Source organism: Gallus gallus, chromosome 14 (assembly GCF_016699485.2).
Source record: "Gallus gallus isolate bGalGal1 chromosome 14, bGalGal1.mat.broiler.GRCg7b, whole genome shotgun sequence".
NCBI classification, from domain to species: Eukaryota; Metazoa; Chordata; class Aves; order Galliformes; family Phasianidae; genus Gallus; species Gallus gallus.
In genome coordinates, this window is record NC_052545.1 from 13,569,484 (window position 1) to 13,586,489 (window position 17,006).

The 17,006-nt window shown below is 63.7% G+C and overlaps 3 protein-coding genes and 1 non-coding gene across 10 annotated transcripts in view; 2 read left to right on the top strand and 2 right to left on the bottom strand.

The window, feature by feature from the left end:
• The first annotated feature begins 805 nt into the window (after nucleotides 1-805).
• Nucleotides 806-3,665, top strand: WFIKKN1 (WAP, follistatin/kazal, immunoglobulin, kunitz and netrin domain containing 1). Its single transcript, XM_040647753.2, has 2 exons — nucleotides 806-1,409; nucleotides 2,175-3,665. The coding sequence occupies exons 1-2, from the start codon at nucleotides 1,170-1,172 to the stop codon at nucleotides 3,663-3,665; spliced, it is 1,731 nt and encodes a 576-aa protein (XP_040503687.1). The 5' UTR covers nucleotides 806-1,169.
• Nucleotides 3,666-6,300: 2,635 nt separating this feature from the next.
• Nucleotides 6,301-6,371, bottom strand: TRNAG-CCC. The gene has a single exon. It is a non-coding gene; the product is annotated as a tRNA-Gly (tRNA).
• A 941-nt stretch (nucleotides 6,372-7,312) lies between these two features.
• MCRIP2 (MAPK regulated corepressor interacting protein 2) lies at nucleotides 7,313-10,518 on the top strand. Of its 2 annotated transcripts, none has more exons than XM_422971.8 (5): nucleotides 7,313-7,425; nucleotides 7,539-7,617; nucleotides 9,245-9,372; nucleotides 9,450-9,551; nucleotides 10,021-10,518. In XM_422971.8, the coding sequence occupies exons 1-5, from the start codon at nucleotides 7,374-7,376 to the stop codon at nucleotides 10,089-10,091; spliced, it is 432 nt and encodes a 143-aa protein (XP_422971.3). In that variant the 5' UTR covers nucleotides 7,313-7,373; the 3' UTR covers nucleotides 10,092-10,518. The 2 variants fall into 2 exon arrangements, with proteins under 2 accessions (XP_422971.3, XP_040503701.1); XM_040647767.2 differs by having other exon boundaries at nucleotides 9,250-9,372.
• Nucleotides 10,519-11,567: 1,049 nt separating this feature from the next.
• ABCA3 (ATP binding cassette subfamily A member 3) overlaps nucleotides 11,568-17,006 on the bottom strand; it is a 34,154-nt gene continuing 28,715 nt past the window's right edge. For all 6 annotated transcript variants that reach the window (XM_046900768.1, XM_046900770.1, XM_046900769.1 and 3 more), the window contains 10 exons: nucleotides 16,720-16,939; nucleotides 16,341-16,499; nucleotides 15,564-15,736; nucleotides 15,231-15,365; nucleotides 14,918-15,112; nucleotides 14,148-14,335; nucleotides 13,881-14,051; nucleotides 13,596-13,783; nucleotides 13,437-13,510; nucleotides 11,568-13,069 (listed from right to left, as the gene is read on the bottom strand). In XM_046900768.1, coding sequence (XP_046756724.1) covers nucleotides 12,938-13,069; nucleotides 13,437-13,510; nucleotides 13,596-13,783; nucleotides 13,881-14,051; nucleotides 14,148-14,335; nucleotides 14,918-15,112; nucleotides 15,231-15,365; nucleotides 15,564-15,736; nucleotides 16,341-16,499; nucleotides 16,720-16,939 — 1,635 coding nt within the window. In that variant the 3' untranslated portion in view covers nucleotides 11,568-12,937. The remainder of the gene's footprint in view (nucleotides 13,070-13,436; nucleotides 13,511-13,595; nucleotides 13,784-13,880; nucleotides 14,052-14,147; nucleotides 14,336-14,917; nucleotides 15,113-15,230; nucleotides 15,366-15,563; nucleotides 15,737-16,340; nucleotides 16,500-16,719; nucleotides 16,940-17,006) is intronic.

Here is a 17,006-nt window from a genome sequence, read left to right on the forward strand (position 1 = left end):
CCCCGGGAGGGAGCGCGGCCGGCTTCTGCGGGGCTGTGCGGGCTGCGGTGCTCCTCCGGCTCTGAGCTGCGCTGGGACAAAGGCTCGGGGCCGCGGTCAGCAGCGCTGCAGGAGTTAACGCTCCCCCCCCCCCCCTCCCCAGGTCCGTCTCCAGCGGGGATTAGGGCAGTCTGGCTGGGAGCAGGGCCGGCTCCTGTCAGCTTAGGGCCGGCTTCGGAGGTGCTCTGCGAGCAGAGGTGGGGTTGCAGTGTCCAGCCGGGGTCTGGCACGGCCAGGCGCTGCCTCCAGGCGCTCCCCTGCTCGGGGTGCGCGGCGGCTCTCAAAGCCGGGCTGTAAATCATCGGCATTCGCTGCTGAAATTCGTGGCTGGCTACAAACCTGGGCGCTCGCGGGGGCCTGGACGGCCGGCAGGAGCTGAGGGAACGTGGGCCTGGGATGGGGGTCGTGGCCCCACGGCGCGGCCGCGACGCACCGCGCTGCAGCTGGAGATGCTGCGGGGCCGGGGGGCTGCGGCTGCCTCCCACCCCCAGGCCCGGGGCGGGCAGCGGGCTCTGGCTGTTTTCTCATCCTGCAGGAATTCGGCTCCATGGGCCGGGCATTTTTTTCCCCTCCTTTCACTCTCTCTCTTTGGAGACTTTCCGCATTCTGCCTTTGATCTCCCCCCTGTGTTTGTCCAGCCGATCGGCTCAGACGGGGTTAGAGGCTGAGGTCAGCGCCTTTTCCATTCCAAACACCCAGAAACATCAGTGAGAAGGGAGGGGATTCAGATTACAACCTTCCCGTCCTCCCCTTCCACCCCTGCCCCACACGCACGCAGCGCCCGGACCCGCTGCCACTGCACGGCGAGCGCTGCCCGGCTGCGGGTGCCAGGGATGCGCTGAGCCCCCCCCCGCCCCCGGCGCGGGGACATCGCAGCGGCCGAGGCGCTCCCCGGGGCCACCGCTGCGGCACGATGCCGTCCCCGGTGCCCTGAGAGCTCGGCGATGGACCGAGGTGTCGGGCGGCACCTCCGGAGAGGCAGCGTGCACCAGGCGTGCTGAACCGCAGCGGTTTGGACATCGCCTCCTCCTCCTCCTCCTCCTCTCCGTCCCCCGGCTTTCCTTTCCGTCTCGTTCCCTCCGCCCAATGTGATCGGCCCCGAGTCCGGTGGCGAGGCGGGGGGCACACAGATGCCTCGCCGGCGTTTCGACCGCCCGGGACCGCGGTCGCGTCCCGGCGGGCAGCAGCTCGGCGGGGCTGAGCCCATGCGCTCGGCTCTGCTCCTGCTGCTGCCCTTGTTAGCGGCCGCCGCCGGGCTGAGCCTACAGCAGGCCAGGATGCGGCACCTGGGGGTGTGCCCCAACCAGCTGAACCCCAACCTGTGGGTGGATGCGCAGAGCACCTGCGAGCGGGAGTGCCAGGCAGACCAGGTGAGTGCTGGGGGCTATGGGGAGTCAGGGGCACGGCTGGGATGGGTTTGGGTGCTGCACCCGTGCGGGAGGGGGGGAGAGGGGGGCTGAGCAGAGGGATGCTCTGGGCTGCATTGGGATGGGGGTCCTATGGGCACTGCAGCGCCCAACGCAGTGCCCAGCGCACTCAGGCTCTCTGCAGCCTCACCCCGGGCGTGCACAGTGCCCCAAGTGCTCCAAGCCCCTCTGCAGGCAGAGGTTCAGCTTATGGCCCTGCTGCATCAGCCCTGGCTGGAACACCCCCACCGCACACCCCCAGTATGCTCCTACCCAGTTACTGAGGGATGCTGGCATGCTGGGACTGCTCCCCCTGGTCACTCAGTTTTCCCTGGGCAGGATCTCGATGCCGCCCATCCTCAGGGAGCAACTCCTCTGCAGTTCATCGCTGTCATGAGTTCTGCCTCACCTCAGCCCACTGGAGCCTGCAGCCCCCAGGCCACGGCGCAGCACAGCCACAGTGGTGGCAGGAATGCTCCCCGTCCCTTCTGGGCACCCGCAAAAGCCCATTACCGCTGTGCTGTGGGGGCCGTCACTGCTACTCTTCACTGCCACCCATCAGGGGGCTGAGGTGGAGCTGGGCGCTGGGTCAGCCCGGAAATGGTGGGGACTCTGCGGGGCTGGGAGCATCCAGCTCGGGGACGGGGTTGGCGCCGGGATCAGCACTGGGGTCGGGGTGAGCGTTCGGGTCGGTGCTGTGGTGCTGATCGCTGTCCCCCTCCCGGCCAGGACTGCGAGGGCTTTGAGAAGTGCTGCACCAACGTGTGCGGGCTGCGCAGCTGCGTGGCCGCGCGCTTTGCCGACGGCAGCCTGCTGGCGCTGGAGTTGGGCCGCGGGCCGTCCTGCGAGAGCTTCGTGTGCGCCCAGCAGGGCTCCGACTGCGACATCTGGGACGGGCAGCCCGTCTGCAAGTGCAAGGACCGCTGCGAGAAGGAGCCCAACTTCACCTGCGCCTCCGACGGCCTCACCTACTACAACAAGTGCTACATGGACGCCGAGGCCTGCCTGCGTGGCACGCGCCTCACCACCGTGCCGTGCAAGCACGTCTTCACCTGGCCCGACACCAGCCCGGTGCCGCGTGAGACCACGGCCCGGCCCACCCCGGGAGCGGGCCCCGAGCCGCCGGTGCCGCCCGCGCTGTACAGCAACCCCTTCCACCAGTCGGTCCGCGCCGGCGGCACCGTCAGCTTCCGCTGCGACGTCAGCGGCCGCCCGCGGCCCGACATCACCTGGGAGAAGCAGAGCGACCGCGCCGAGAACTTCATCATGCGGCCGGACCAGATGTACGGCAACGTGGTGGTCACCAACATCGGGCAGCTGGTCATCTACAACGCGCGCCACGAGGACGCCGGCATCTACACCTGCACGGCCCGCAACGCCGCGGGGCTGCTGCGCGCCGACTTCCCGCTGTCGGTGCTGAAACGCGAACCCGGGGCGGCCCCGCGGCCCGGCAGCCCGCAGCCCTTCCCCGGCGCCGAGTGCCTGAAGGAGCCGGACCGGCGGCGCTGCGAGGCCACGGAGGTGCGCTGGCACTTCGACGCCAAGCAGGGCTCCTGCGTCACCTTCCGCTACGGCGGCTGCGGAGCCAACAGGAACCACTTCGAGACGTACGAGGAGTGCCGCGCCGCCTGCGTGGGCAGCGCCCGGCCCACCTGCCTGCTGCCCATGGTGCAGGGCCCCTGCCAGAACTGGGAGCCGCGCTGGGCTTACAACTACGTCCTCAAGCAGTGCCACTCCTTCGTCTACGGCGGCTGCGAGGGCAACAACAACAACTTCGACAGCAAGGAGACGTGCGAGGACGTGTGCCCCTTCCCCAAGAGCCTGCAGTGCAAGGCCTGCCGCCTGAAGAGCAAGATGGTGCTGAGCCTCTGCCGCAGCGACTTCGCCATCGTGGGGCGGCTGATGGAGATCGTGGAGGACCAGGACTCCGGCATCGCCCGCTTCGCCCTCGAGGACGTCCTCAAGGACGAGAAGATGGGCCTCAAGTTCTTCAACATCAAGTACCTGGAGGTGACGCTGGTCGACATGGACTGGAGCTGCCCCTGCCCCAACATGACGGCCGAGGACGGGCCGCTCATCATCATGGGCGCCGTGCACGACGGCATGGCCACGCTGGACCCCGGCAGCTACGTGCGGGCGGCCAACGACAAGAGGGTGAAGAAGATCTACGAGCTGATGGAGAAGAAAACCTGCGACCTCCTCAACCGCTTCCAGGATTAGGGCCGGGCCGCGTGGACACGGGGGCTGCAGACCCCGGGAGGACCCGTCTGAGCCCACAGCCCATTGCTTTACTGAGTGACGATCACCACTGTGCAGCTCCAGCCCTGTAACTTATGTCTGCGTGCCCTCCCTGAGTACCCCCAGCCCCAACAGCAGCAATAAAGGGCCGGGTGGGGTTGCAGAGGAGTCTGCCCAGACCGCCCCCTCCCCATGACACCCTTCCCACAGCACTGAAGCCCCACAGCAGGGGATGGAACCAGAGGGGATGGACCCCAAACCACCACCCAGGCGCTGTGGGTGCAGCGCTGCATGTGTGGCACTGCTCCCTTCCTGCATGGCATGGCATGCTGTGCCCCCTCTGTGCCAGGCAGTGCCACGAGGTGCGGTGTGTCACAGCCTGTGGAAGATGAGGCTCTTGGTGTTGGCCAGCACATCCACCAGCACAAGGACCACCTCTCAGAGCCCAGCACCCACCATCTGTCTGGTCTCCACCAGCTGCTGCAGCAGCACTGTGTCCCATAGGCCACCAGCAGGGTTGCTGCGAGGGAGAGGGTGCCGGTCAGATAGATGGATGGACAGACGGATGGGTGGATGGATGGATGTGCAGGCAGAAGCTTTGCCCTCAGGACTCCCCAGTGCTGCTCTGCCTCCCGGGGCTGCCCTCACCCTCTGCTTTAGGCCTCTTCTCAACTCCATGCTGTGGGCAGTGTGGGTAAGATGGGCAGTGCACGTAGGGTTGGAAGGATGGGCAGGGCCACCGGCAGCTCCAGACAGGCTGCTCAGACTCACAGCCCCCCACACACCCCCCACCTCTGCCTCAGGCTGCAATTGAAGTCCATGCAGCTCTGAGGGGAGATGTGGCCATCCACAGCATACAGCTGCCAGGACATGAAGCTGGAGCTGCAGTCCAAGCCATGGCTGCCTGCTGCCCCCCAGCCCCTCTCCCCATCCCTGTTGTACAGAAGCCAAACAAGAAGGGCCACAGCTCCTGAGTGGACCCTCTCCTCTGTGCTCTGCTCCTCCACAGTGCTTTGGGGTGATGCAGGAGTGCTGCTCCCCAGCCCACAGCAACCTTCTGGTCCTGGGGCACACAGCCAAAGCAGCCCTGTGCAGGGCTCACAGCACATCCCATAACGCTGATCCCCCCTCACCCGTGCCCACTTTTCCCCCTGCACAGTCCCTGCTTGGGGAACAGCCCCATGTCAGCCCCAGGCAGGGGATGCTCCCACACACAGAGCCTTGGCTGCCAGCGGCATCTCCAAGGTGAGGTCTCTGATGTCTCATAATAAGGCTGTGTTTGCAACACCGCCATGGAGGGATGGCAGCTCAGCATTGCACAGGGCACCCCCAGCCCTGTCCCAGAGAGCTTCAGGACCCTCAGCCCTAAATATGGGGATGTGGAGAGGGCCCTCTGCCCGCACGCTGAACCTCTGCCCCAGCACTGGGATAACTTTTATGGTGGGGCTCCTGGCACAGGGATGTGGGAAGGACACGGCTGTGCCTCACCACGGGCAGCTATTTCTGCCCCTCTGCACCAGGCTGCTCCGAGGGCAATATTTCTTGGTGAGGAATTTCTCCCCACTTAAGAGCCGGCGTTTATTTTTGTTTCATCAATGGAAACTGATCCCTTCCAGCTCGGTGCTGCAATCCCTGGAATGGGCATCTGGGTGCGACTCGGGCCCGTGCACATCATGCAGCAGCGGGGCTGGGAGCGGGGCACGATGTAGGGCTGGGAGCAGGGCATGCTGCTGGGCTGGGAGCAGGGCACAATGCAGGGCTGGGAGCAGGGCATGGTGCTGGGCTGGGAGCAGGGCACGATGCAGGGCTGGGAGCAGGGCATGGTGCTGGGCTGGGAGCAGGGCACGATGCAGGGCTGGGAGCAGGGCATGGTGCTGGGCTGGGAGCAGGGCATGGTGCTGGGCTGGGAGCAGGGCATGGTGCTGGGCTGGGAGCAGGGCATGGTGCTGGGCTGCACCGTGCATCTCATGGGGCAGCACTGCCTTTCCACGTGCTGTTAGGGAGAGGGCAACCTCTGCTTTGCCATTCAGTGGGCGCTGCAATGCTGACAATCGTTTCGCAGCAGGAGGAGCAGCGTGGCGCTGTCTGAGAGCGGGATGTTGTGGATTTTTATTTTTAATAAAAGCACCCAAGTGGAGAACGCAGGTGATTCGGCTGTCTGGTTTGCAGAGAGGGGCGGAATCACAGAACCAGAATCCCAGAATGGTTCGGCTTGGAAGGGCCCTCACAGCCCATCTGCTTCCATGCCGTGGGCTGACTCCCTGTCGCTCTCTGCCCGTGTAAAATCTCTCCCCGCCCCGTGGTCGGACGGGGCGGTGCGGTGTGGAGTGCCGTCGCCAGGCACAGACTGCAGCGGCCCCCCCGTATTACCGCAGCCCCCCCAGGACCGGGGTGCCGCCCCCTCGACGTGCGAGACGCCTCTCCCAGGGCTCAGAATGGGGCGAAAAGCAGCGATCTGAGTGAAAAAAATGAAGAAAAAAAAAAAAGAAGAAAAGTTTAAAAAGAAATAAAAAAGAAATTAAAAAAAATTAAAAAATGAGGGGAAAAAAATGAAAAAGAAAAAAGGCAAAGGGAAAAAAAAAGAAAGAGAATATAGTTTAAAAAGTTCATGCAGCGGTGCGCCGCCCGGGAATCGAACCCGGGTCGCAAGAATGGGAATCTTGCATGATACCACTACACCAGCGGCGCTGCTGGCGGTGCTTCTCCGCTCCCATTGTAGCATCCCCACGGACACGCGCTGTGTGCGGGCCGTACTGCAGCCCTGGTGCTGTGTTTCGTGTTTCGGCGTGGTGAGAAAACCACGGCGTGAGCGATGTGCGTGCAGACGCCCGGAGAATCGTGCTGCTGTCTCGGCGGGGGAAACTGAGGCGCGGCCGCCTGAGCAGCGCTGGCTGCAGGGTCACGGTCACGCTGAAGCTCGGCCCCACCGCAGCCGGAGGAGCGGGGCGGACGCGTTCCCGGCTCCGGGGGTCACCGCCGGCGCTGCGCCTCCGCCACGTGCGGACCTCCGCGCACCGCCCCGTCCGAAGGTCACCACGCGCGGGGCCGCCCGGTGCCGTTTGGGGCGCTTTGCCGCCTCCGGGGGACCGCTACGCTCCTTTCCCGAACGGAAGGCCCCGGCGGATTCCTCGCACGGTCCCCCCGACGCGGGACGGGGGGTGATGGCACCGCTGCAGCCCCGCAACACGCGGTGCAACGCCGCCGGATTCGCCGTGCCGCGGCACCTCCCGCTGCGCCCCCCGGCACGGCGCTGTGCGTCCCGCTGTGCCCTCTGCGTGTCACCCGGCTCCTGTGTGCGCACCTTCCGCGTGTCACACTCGCGTGGCCCGCGTCCTCCCGTTCCTGCGCTGTCCTCTGACCTACACATTCGCCCCACGTGCCACCACGGCCGTGCGCCCTCTGTCCCGCACTACGTCCCACGCACCCCATGTGACACCGCGTCCCACGAGCGCCCTCTGCCCCGAAACCCCCACAACCCCGCACCCCCCGCCGTGTCCCACGCGTTAACGATCCCCACGCGCGTCTCTCTCCCTCTGCGTCTTCCCCCCACGAGAGCGGCGCGGTCCCTTTAAGGCCGGGGGCGTGCCGCGGGCCCGGCCCGGCCCGTTAAAGGCCCGGCGCGGGGCACGGGGTGCACTCGGCCGGCGGGAGCGGCGGGGCCGTGCCGTGCGGTGCCGGAGGGGCCGCACGATGTACACGCTGACGCGCGGCCCCAGCAAGCTGGCCACGCAGCGCCGCACAGGTACGGAGCGGGGGGTGGGGGTCGGGGGGAGCAGCGCCGCGGGGCGCCCGCTCCGCTCCGCTCCGCCCGGCCCTGACGCCTGCGCCCCCACCCCCCCCCCCGCCTCCCCGCAGGTCCCACGCAGCAGCCGGTGGAGAGCAAGGTGGGCGAGCCGCGGGGCCGGCTGCAGCCCGGAGCCTGGCCCCCCGCCAGGTGAGCCCCGCGCCGCGCCGTGACCTTGGGGAAAGGTGACCGCGGCCGCGCGGCTCCGGGGAGGGCCCCGGGGCGGGGACGGGCACCGCAACTCCCGCTCTGAGTCCGCCGAGGGGTCCGGGGGGGGGGCGGCGGGGGTGGCCCCTCTGCTGTGCCCCCTCCCCACCCCCCCCGTCCAGGCCCCGCGTGGAGTCCCGCGGGCGCAGTCCCGCAGCGCAGCTGTGCGCCCTGCAAGGCCCCGAGGGCTGCGTGGAGCCCCGTGTCCGTGTGCCCGTGTCCGTGTGTCCGTGCTCCCGTGTCCATGTGTCCGTGTCCATGCGCTGCCCGCGGGCCGCACCCCCCTCCGCCCCCCTCCCCCCCCAACCCCCGGAGTTGTGCAATCGCCGCGAAAGTTCAGGGGCGGCGGTGGGGCCGCACGGCGGGGCTCTCCCCGTGTCAGCCCGTATCGCCGCCCCGGGGCTGCACTGTGCCCGGAGCCCCTCTGCCCGGCGCTGTACCCACCCCCGCCCCCCATGCACAGCCCGAGGGGCCGAAAGGGGTGAAGTCTGGGGCTCCCTGAGGCGGGGGCGGGCGGCCGCGTCCCTGTGCAGCGATGCACCCCGTCTCCGGTCCGGCACGTCCGTGGACGCGGGGCGGCCTTCACCCCTTTTCTCTGCCTTCAGGGAACAACCAAGAAAGGCCTCCCCCCGCTGCCCCCCGCCCCACACCTCGCACAGCCGCTGGAGCATCCCCCCCTCGGGGCAGCGGTGGCGGCAGCGTGGGGTTGGGGGCTCGGGGGCACCGCCCGGCCCCGCTGCTCCGCACAGCTCCCCCCGCGCTCCCGGAGCCTCTCAGACTTTGTCCCGTGAGCGGTGTGACTCCGGGACTCCTCCTGCCCCACAGCTGTGCCCGGGGCTCCGCGCTGACCCTTCACGTGGGTCCTTTTCCATGCCGACGGTTTCACCTTGTCCCGCTGCACGCTGCCCCGCGTGCCTTTTGGACAGCAGCTTTCCTTGGAGGGGTGCGTCGGATGGGGCGGCCCCCGGAGCCGCTCCCCCGGTGCAGGGCTGTCCTCTGTCGCTGCCCTCGCGTTGCTTTCGTGCTGCCCCGCAGTGCTGCTGTGGCTCAGGCACTGTTTGTGCACCCGGCCCGTGTCACACCCCCGTGCCTCAGTTTCCCTCGTGCTGGGCAGAGCTGTACACACAAGCTGGCTCCGAGCCGTGCAGAGCAGCAGCAGCTGTGGGGTTCCCACGTAGCAGCTGTGACAGCCGCCGTGTCCCCAGCTGGGCGGCCTGCAGGGCACGTGGGGAGGGCAGCGCGTTGTGCACCCTGATCTGCTTTTTTCCCCGTTCTTTTTGGGCTGTTGTCCTGCTGCCTCCATTCACAGCAGAGCTGGAGCCTGGAAAGCACATGTCCCTGCTTGGCTGTAGGGCCTGGGGACCGCCCAGTGTGGTGGCCTCCTTGGGGGCAAGCTGAGGGCCAGCTGTGTCCATCGGTCCATCCTTCCCCTCTGCCAGAGAGGGGTGGCTAGGATGGGACCATGCTGGTGGCACAGAAAGGCTGCGTGGCACACACAGGGTGGCGGGGATGCCCCGCTCCCTGTGTGCCCCCGAGTTGCCCTCCTCCCCTCAATCCCCGCTTTCCCCAGCCCAGCCCAGAAGCTCATCTTCAACAGAGTGAACGGCAAACGGCCGCAGGTGCTGCTGCCACACACATCTGTGCCCGAGGAGAGCTACACGGCTGCGCACGAGGAGAACGTCCGCTTCGTCTACGAAGGTGCGAGGGGCTTGGGGTGGGGGGGGGCTGCAGGGTGCTGCCTGCCCTGGGGTTCACCCACAGCCCTCCATCCACAGCCTGGCAGGAGGTGGAGCAGCAGCTGGACGGGGGGCAGAGGGGGGAGAGCGCCCGTGGGCCTGTGCAATACGTAGAGAAAACCCCGAACCCCCGGCTGAAACGTGAGTGGGGAGCGCGGGTGGGGAGGGAGGGAGGGGGCGCAGGATCTGGGGGAGCCCGTGGCAGGGATGTGCCCAGCTGGGGGCGGGGTGCCGTACTGGGGGGGTCCCATGAGCTGTGCTGGAGAGCCAAAGCGAGTGGGACGTCGGGTGTCAGTGCTCTGGGCCAGGTGGGTGGGTGGGCCCAGCACTGTGCGGTGGGGTTTGGCTGTGGGTTCAATGCCATCGGCCCCGCTTCTGCCATGGGGTTTTGCTCTCCGCTGCCCTGGGCACACAGGACGGAGGCACAGCGGGGATGTAAAGGCAGCCAAAGTGAGGGGCTGGGCGGCCCAAAGCCATTCCCCGGGGCAGGGAGCTGGGGACGGGTGGGGGTCAGGGGGTGCTTTTCGCAGTGGTGAATGGCCGGCGCTGCTGGGAACGCACTGTGCTCCCCTCCGGCTGCTCTGCCTTCAACCCCTCCCCTCTCTTTCAGACTTTGTTCCCATTGACCTGGAGGAGTGGTGGGCGCAGCAATTTCTGGCCAAAATTGAAAACTGCTCATAAAAGGGAAGCCGGGCTTTTTTCACTGTTACTTTTTTTTTTTTTCCTTTTTTCTAAAAAAAAAAAAAAAAAACCCGAAACAAAACAAAACAAAAAAACCCTAAAACAACAACAACAACAACAACCCAACGACAAAGCCAAGAGCCTCCGGTCGGACGCCGCGCTCGGCAGTATTTAAACACCTTTTTCAAGCCGACGGCAGCCCGTGCCCCTCTGCCAGCCCCGAGGACAGCGGGAGCGGACCACAGCCATGCCCGGGGCGGGCCGGACGAGCTGCGTGCGGCCCCGGCCGGGATTCCTTAAGTGCCAGTTCTGAGCCCGCTGCAGCTCCGGGACACTGCGGGGTGTGAGGGCAGCCCCCCACCCCACCCCCCTGCTGGAGGACAACGGGTCACTGTAGCAGGACAGACAATAAAGCGCTGAAACTGCCTGTGGTGAGGGGCTTGTGGCCGGGGAGCGTTTGGAGCCGGTGGAGCGTTGGTGGCCCAGCGGAAGGGTGCAGAGATGGAGAGGCTCGGATCGGCCCTCTGCAGCCGCCCCAGGGCTGCATGCCGGCCTCCCCCTGGAGCTGGAGCTGCTGCTGCTGCCCGGGGAGGGGGGGCGCTGAGCATCGTGGCTGGGAGCTGCGCAGGGCTGTGCTATCTCTGCAGCCCCGCGTTATCTCTGCGGTCCCCACGGGGGTAAGGCAGCGGGAGGAGGGGTCGGGGGGCAGCCCCGCAGCACAGCGCCTTCCTGCAGGATGCAGACGCTGTAAGGGGGGGGGGGGGGATTCATTCCCCCATATCAGGGCTGTGTGCACCCCCAGAAGGGCCCTGGTGCAGCTTTGTCCAGGCTGACTCCTGCTGGAGCCCTATCAGGCCATCCCCAGACCAAGCCATGCAGGGTAGGAAGCCGCTCAGTGAATGTGAAAGAGGCCAGAAAACACCCGCTGGAAAAAAAAAAAAAAAGGAAAGCTTTATTCTTGTGGTGGGAACAACAACTGTGCTGCAGCCCAGCACAGCAGCCACAACCCCTTCCCAGACGGTGCTGCAGGGGGGAGAGGGGCAGGATGGGGATCACAACACGTGGCAGCAGCGGTGCTGCATGGTGACCGTGCCCCAGTGCAGGCTGGTGCTACAGCAAGGACAGGCACGGGGCTGCCACTGCAGGATGCAGGGTCGGCGGTGCTCAGGTGCTGTACCCAGGGCAGTACCTCCCATAAGCCCACACAGCCCCCCCGGCTCCTGCTTTCCCACTGCTGCCCCTGTGCAAGGCAAAGCCCCAGCAGCCCTGCTGCATCCTGCCCTTGCCCTGCACAGAGGGTCCCAGCCTTCCTGGCTGACCCAAGAGGAAGCAGCGTTGCTTTCCTTGCACTGCTCTCCCACATCACCCCCCGCAGCACAGGGATGCTTGCAGCAGGCACAGCCCCATGCCCAGGGGCTGCCAGGGGCCGTGCTCCCCTGCTGGCTGCTTGCTAATAACCACCACACCTCGTGAAGATCCGGGGAAACTCTTAGTAACATGATGCACCACCGTTATTTTTAAACAACAACATTAGGCAGAAGGGGGGGGGGGGGAATGGAACAGGAAAGGATGATTCAGTTACAGGAACAGAACAAAAACCCAACCCAAAGGACACCCCAACCCCCCGACAATGCGATCACAGGGAGGGAATCAGCACCCCCTGCCATAAATATCCATTCATTTAGTATGTGCAATTGTGTGTAGTACTATAGTGCAAATAGCTCTGCATTGATCGCGGAGCAGCCGGAGGGGACTGCCTGCCCGCAGGTGACACAGGGACCAGTTAGAGACAGATGAGAATCAACCAACACGTATGGCAAACAAACCAACAGAGAAGCAACGCAAACGCTGGGAGACGTTGAAAATAAATCCTGGGCGCTGCCTCTGGGCACTGTGCACGGCCAGGGCAGCACGGGTTGGGGGGGGGGGACAGGGAGCAACGTGGGCAGGGGCTGTGCTGCAGAACACGCTGCAGGGCAGTGCTGTTGTTTAAACCTAGAAATGGATGCAGAGGCAGAGCGCTGCACCTCCAACCGAGCGCTGCCCACACACGGAGCCCCGGGCTGTGATTCATCACTGCCGGGCGCTGCTCCATTAGCACAGCCTCCCCCAGCACAGCGGGGCTGTGCCAGGCTCCCTCTGCCTCTGCTTTTGAGCAGCGGGGGCAAGAGGAGCTCCTGAGGTTCCCTTTTGCCACAGAGCCAGGCACGGTGGCACCGGGGGTTTTGGTGTCAAGGGAACGATCGGCACATGCTGCTCGTGCCAGCTTCCCTTCTTGCATCTCCATGCCATTAAGGCTGGGATGGGGGGTTTTGCATCCCCTCCCCCTGGCACCGCGCATCCCCATGAACCCAGCAAACATCCTGGATCTAAGCTATTGGACAGCATCCTGATAAACCACAAGCAAACCACCTCACACAACACAACTCGACGTGCGCGCGGAGACCACAGAGCCGCTTCCCGCTGTGCGTGACGTGGGGCAGGGAGGGGGGCCACGGGGACCCGAGGCTCCGGCACAGCCTGCAGCGCCCACCAGCACCCGGCCGCCCCCTCCCCTGCTTTGAGGGCTTTTCTTTTTGCCACGGATGGGGACAGACGCGGGTGGAAGTGTCAGACACACACTCAGTTACACACGTGTGTGCACGGCGCTGGCAGACGATGCACACGCAGCCCTGTGCTCCCAACAGCAGGAGGTACGACTCCATCCTCTCCCCCCTCCCCAGTGAAAATTTTCTTACATTTATACATTATTTAAGACACACGCTGATATATAAATTACTGTCTCTATATATACTATGTATAGGCGGCGGGGCCAGTCCGTGAAGGAGGACGTGAAGGGCTTTTGCTCATTTCCCTCTGTCCTCTGTGTAGTGTTGGAAGCGAGTGAAGCTCATGAAGACTTGCTCCAGGGATATCTGGCTAACCGAATAGTCTTCTAAGCGATACTTCTCTTTGGCTTTCTCCAAGGCCCCAAAGACCTGCAGGGGATGGCACAGCAGCATCAGTTACGGCCAGGTACTCACAGCGTGGGAGCCAAGCTTTCCCCATGGAGACCACGGGGCAGGGTATCCAACTCCATTAAGAACCACACGTCCCCTGGGCTGGGGTCCGGCAGGGAGCAGCAAGGCTCAGAGCCTGCAGGCTCAGGTGGGTCTGTGCCCACCCAGACTCAGCACCATGCTTCCCAGCAGGGAGATACAGGTTGGGAAGGATGTGACCAGCAAACATAGCCCTTCCATCACCCTGCTGCCACTGAGCCTTTGGGATGTGCGTGTGCAAGAAAGTGGCCACTCCCCCCCCCACCTTCTCCTGCAAAGGTAACAGACATGCTCCAGCATCCCTTACCTGCGCCCAGCTGAGGTTCTTGTTGGTCAAGTGGTAGTGCACCATGCCCTGGTGCTCGTGCTTCAGGACACTGCCTGCGAGAGACCAGCAGAGAGAGGCTGTGAGCTGGGAAATGGGGGAAGCCCACGTACACGCCCTGCCTATAGCAGCTCAGGGTACCTGGGAAAGTCTTCTCCACGAAGGCCTTGAAGGCCTGCAGCTCGCCCTCCTCATCAGTCCGCGTTTTGGCCAGCAAGGTGTAGCCACTGCCAAACTTGCTCTTCAGGTGCTGGGGGCTGCCCAGGCACTTGAACTGCCCGTTCACCATGATGGCCAGCCGCGTGCACAGCGCCTCGCACTCCTCCATGCTGTGGGACGGGAGGGAATTGCTCAGCGGGGTGGGGGCAGCAGGACCCCCAGCTCCGACCGACCAGCCCTGGGGCCGGGCACTGCTGGGACGCTCACCTGTGGGAGGTGAAGATGATGGATTTGCCACACTCCCGCGTGCGGGTCACTGCATCCCAGAGCAGACGCCGGGCCACGGGGTCCATGCCAGTGGAGGGCTCATCCAGGAAGATGACGGGGGGGCCACCGATGAGGGCGATGCCAGCGCTCAGCTTCCGCTTGTTACCACCACTGCGGGGGAGAGGAGGGAGCTCTGAGCACGGGAAAGCCGGGCACGGCAAGATCCCCTGCTGGGGGGAGCTTTTGCCCCCTGGAGGCTCCTCTCACCTGTAGGTCCTGACAAGCTTGTCGGCGTGGGGCTCCAGGAGCAGCCCCCTCAGCATGTTCTCCACGCAGCTGCCGATGTAGCGCTCGGGGATGCCCCGCAGCCGGGCATACATGCTGAGTGTCTCACGGCCCGTCATGTGGTCCAGCAGGGCATCAAACTGCGGGCAGTAGCCGATCCGCTGCTGCACCTGGGGGCAAGAGGAAGCTGAGGGGTTGGCTCAGCGGCAGGCCTGCAAGGAGAGCTCTGGGGAGAGGCCCCGGCACCCACTGAGCTTTGCTACGGGCTCAATATCACAGGCTACCCAGGGCTGACAGAGATGCATGCACAGAGATTGAACCAAAATCCTGATCCATGCTTGGGGTGTTTCAGTTCGTGACTCATCTCTGGTCTTGCCAAAGGGAGTGGGCAATTTTCAGCAAGAAGAGCTGTCAGGGATCTGGAAGTCTCACTTGATTTTAGGGATACCACCATCTGACCGTGAGCACTAGCTCACATTTTCCACATATCCATTTGGAGTGCTGAACAATTTTAACAAAGGCTTTGCCACCCTCACAAGGTTTGGTTTCCCTTTGTTTCATATCTGCTAGTCCACCGGACTGCTTTCAAGTGACCAGACTAACAGGGAAAGCTGGGCCAGATCACAACACACATCCCTGGTGCACCGCATCACCCCTGGCACCTGCAGCTGTGCCCTCCCTGGGGGCACTCACAAGGGGCCCAGCCCAGGCAGATGGAGGACACCATGTGCTGCCCCTGCAGCCCTCAGTACCTTCTTGATGTTGGCCAGAATGCTGTGGCCATCCACAAAGGCATCCCCCGACGTGATGCTCTCATCACCCGTCAGCATCTTGAACGTGGTGGTTTTGCCCGCTCCATTGAAGCCAAGAAGGCCAAAGCATTCCCCTTTGCTGACTGCCAAAGAGATCCTGTCCACTGCCAGCAGGGATTCCCGGCTATCATAGACCTGGGGATGGCAAGGGGTGAGCACGCTGCTCACATCACATGCAAGGCATCCGAGGGCACAGCAAGGCAGCAGGCTGTGCTTGCAGCAAGGTGCCCCAGATGGGCCATGTGCTCCTCACCTTAGTGAGCTCCTTGATGACCAGAGGGCTGCTCAGTGATGACAGCAGCTCCGGTGGCGACTCCAAAACCTTCTTCCTCTCATCTGCCACGTCCCGGTCCTCAGGCAGCACAGACACGCTGTTCAGCAGTGCCACCTAAACACAGGGTGGAAAACCACTGTCACTTTGCTGCTGCGGCACGAGCAGCTTCTTCCAGGCAGGCACTCCCAGCTCAGGCAGGGGCCACCTGCTCCATCAGTCACCCCTCGATGGGGATAGACCCCATCTCTCTGCCCTCCCACACACCCCTCAGGACCTGCCCCACGTTGCCACCTCCCACAAGCTTCAGCTCACCCATTTCCGCCGCCTGCAGATGCCACAGATCAAAGTTTTCAGTCTCCAGAGAAGGTTCGTCTCAATGAGGAAGAGGAGGAAGAGGAAGGAGAAACCCTGGACGGTCAAGGAGGTCAGGTATTGCCCAATCCCAGGCGACTCCCAGGAAAAGTAGTTCACCTGATAGCTGATATCTGAGCGGGGTTGGAACAAAGTCAAATGTGGATCAATCTCCACTCCAGGGAGAAAAAGCTTCAGAGAAAGCTGGGAGTTCTGCCAGCCTCAGCTCCACCCCAGCCCACACTGGGATCCATGCCCACAGCTCTCTCCAGCACTTCTCCCTAGAGGATTCAGGTCCTGACCCCAGAAGACGCTCAGTGGAGGCACACAGAGGAGGTAGGAGATCTATCAGGACCATGACTGGGTTTCTTTGGCAGCTCAATGAAACCTTCCTTATTTCACATTTTCCTCCACATCAATAATAAGAAAAAAAGATTCCTTAACTAGATTGCTCTGTCACTATCAAATGCTCCTTCTGCTTTAAAACGTCAACTGGAATTACTGCCCAGGCTGAGTTAGAGGCCCTGTGACACCACAGCCACCTATTCAGGTGAGCATCTTCTCCCCGGCCACTGGGGAGAAGGGAATTTGGTAGGGAATACCAAACCCCCACTCCTGCTGGGCCCCCACCAGCCTTTCCAACACCCCCAGCCCCCCCACCCACCCCACAGGGAGCCCAGTGCGGCTGCAGAGGGGGAGGAGGGATGGGCAGCAGGGGCAGGCAATGCAGGGACTCACTGAATGCCTTGCATATGAAGATGGCTTCAACAGAAGAGGTGCAGAACTGAATGAACTCGTAGTTCTGGTAGAAGTCACTGATGCACTGACCCAAGCAGTAATTGGGTAAGGTGAGAAAGATTTTATCCAGAGTTCTGGAGAGGTCCACCAAGCCCAACTCTGAAAGAGGATCAACAGATCGGATTTAGAGAAAGACCCTGATATATCTCAGAAAGAGAACCAACACGCTTTGGCATGCTTAACTGGTGAGAAGGGGCTGTTTAGGTTTTCCTGGTGCATGGGACAGCCTCAGGACCTAAGTATGACAGAGTCCCCTCAGGGGCTGCATCTTCTTGGTGGTGGCAGGGTGCAGGGCTGGGTAGGGAGGGCACTGACCCACCTGGGATGCTCATGATGGTGACAGCAAGGAAGGTGGCTGTGCCAGAGAGGATGTTGAAGATGGTGAGACGGGTGTAAGCCGTGGCCGCCACTGAAAAGAAGAAGCTGAGGAGGTACATGAGGGGGATGATGGCCCAGCCATAAAGGAGGAAGATCAACATCACATCGACAAGGTGGCTGTCTTGGGTGAAGGCTTGCACATCAAAGGCTTGGAATATCACCTGGGGTGCAGCAATGTGAGGAGAGCACACATTTGTCTCGAGAGCAAGCGATGCCACCCCACCTCCT

Bases quoted from the DNA above. Each gene is read 5' to 3' on its own strand.
- WFIKKN1 (XM_040647753.2), top strand. From the start codon at position 1,170: ATGCCTCGCCGGCGTTTCGACCGCCCGGGACCGCGGTCGCGTCCCGGC. The intron at 1,410-2,174 runs GTGAGTGCTGGG...CCTCCCGGCCAG, and splicing joins GGGAGTGCCAGGCAGACCAG to GACTGCGAGGGCTTTGAGAA.
- MCRIP2 (XM_422971.8), top strand. From the start codon at position 7,374: ATGTACACGCTGACGCGCGGCCCCAGCAAGCTGGCCACGCAGCGCCGC. The intron at 7,618-9,244 runs GTGAGCCCCGCG...CGCTTTCCCCAG, and splicing joins GGAGCCTGGCCCCCCGCCAG to CCCAGCCCAGAAGCTCATCT. The intron at 9,373-9,449 runs GTGCGAGGGGCT...CTCCATCCACAG, and splicing joins CGTCCGCTTCGTCTACGAAG to CCTGGCAGGAGGTGGAGCAG.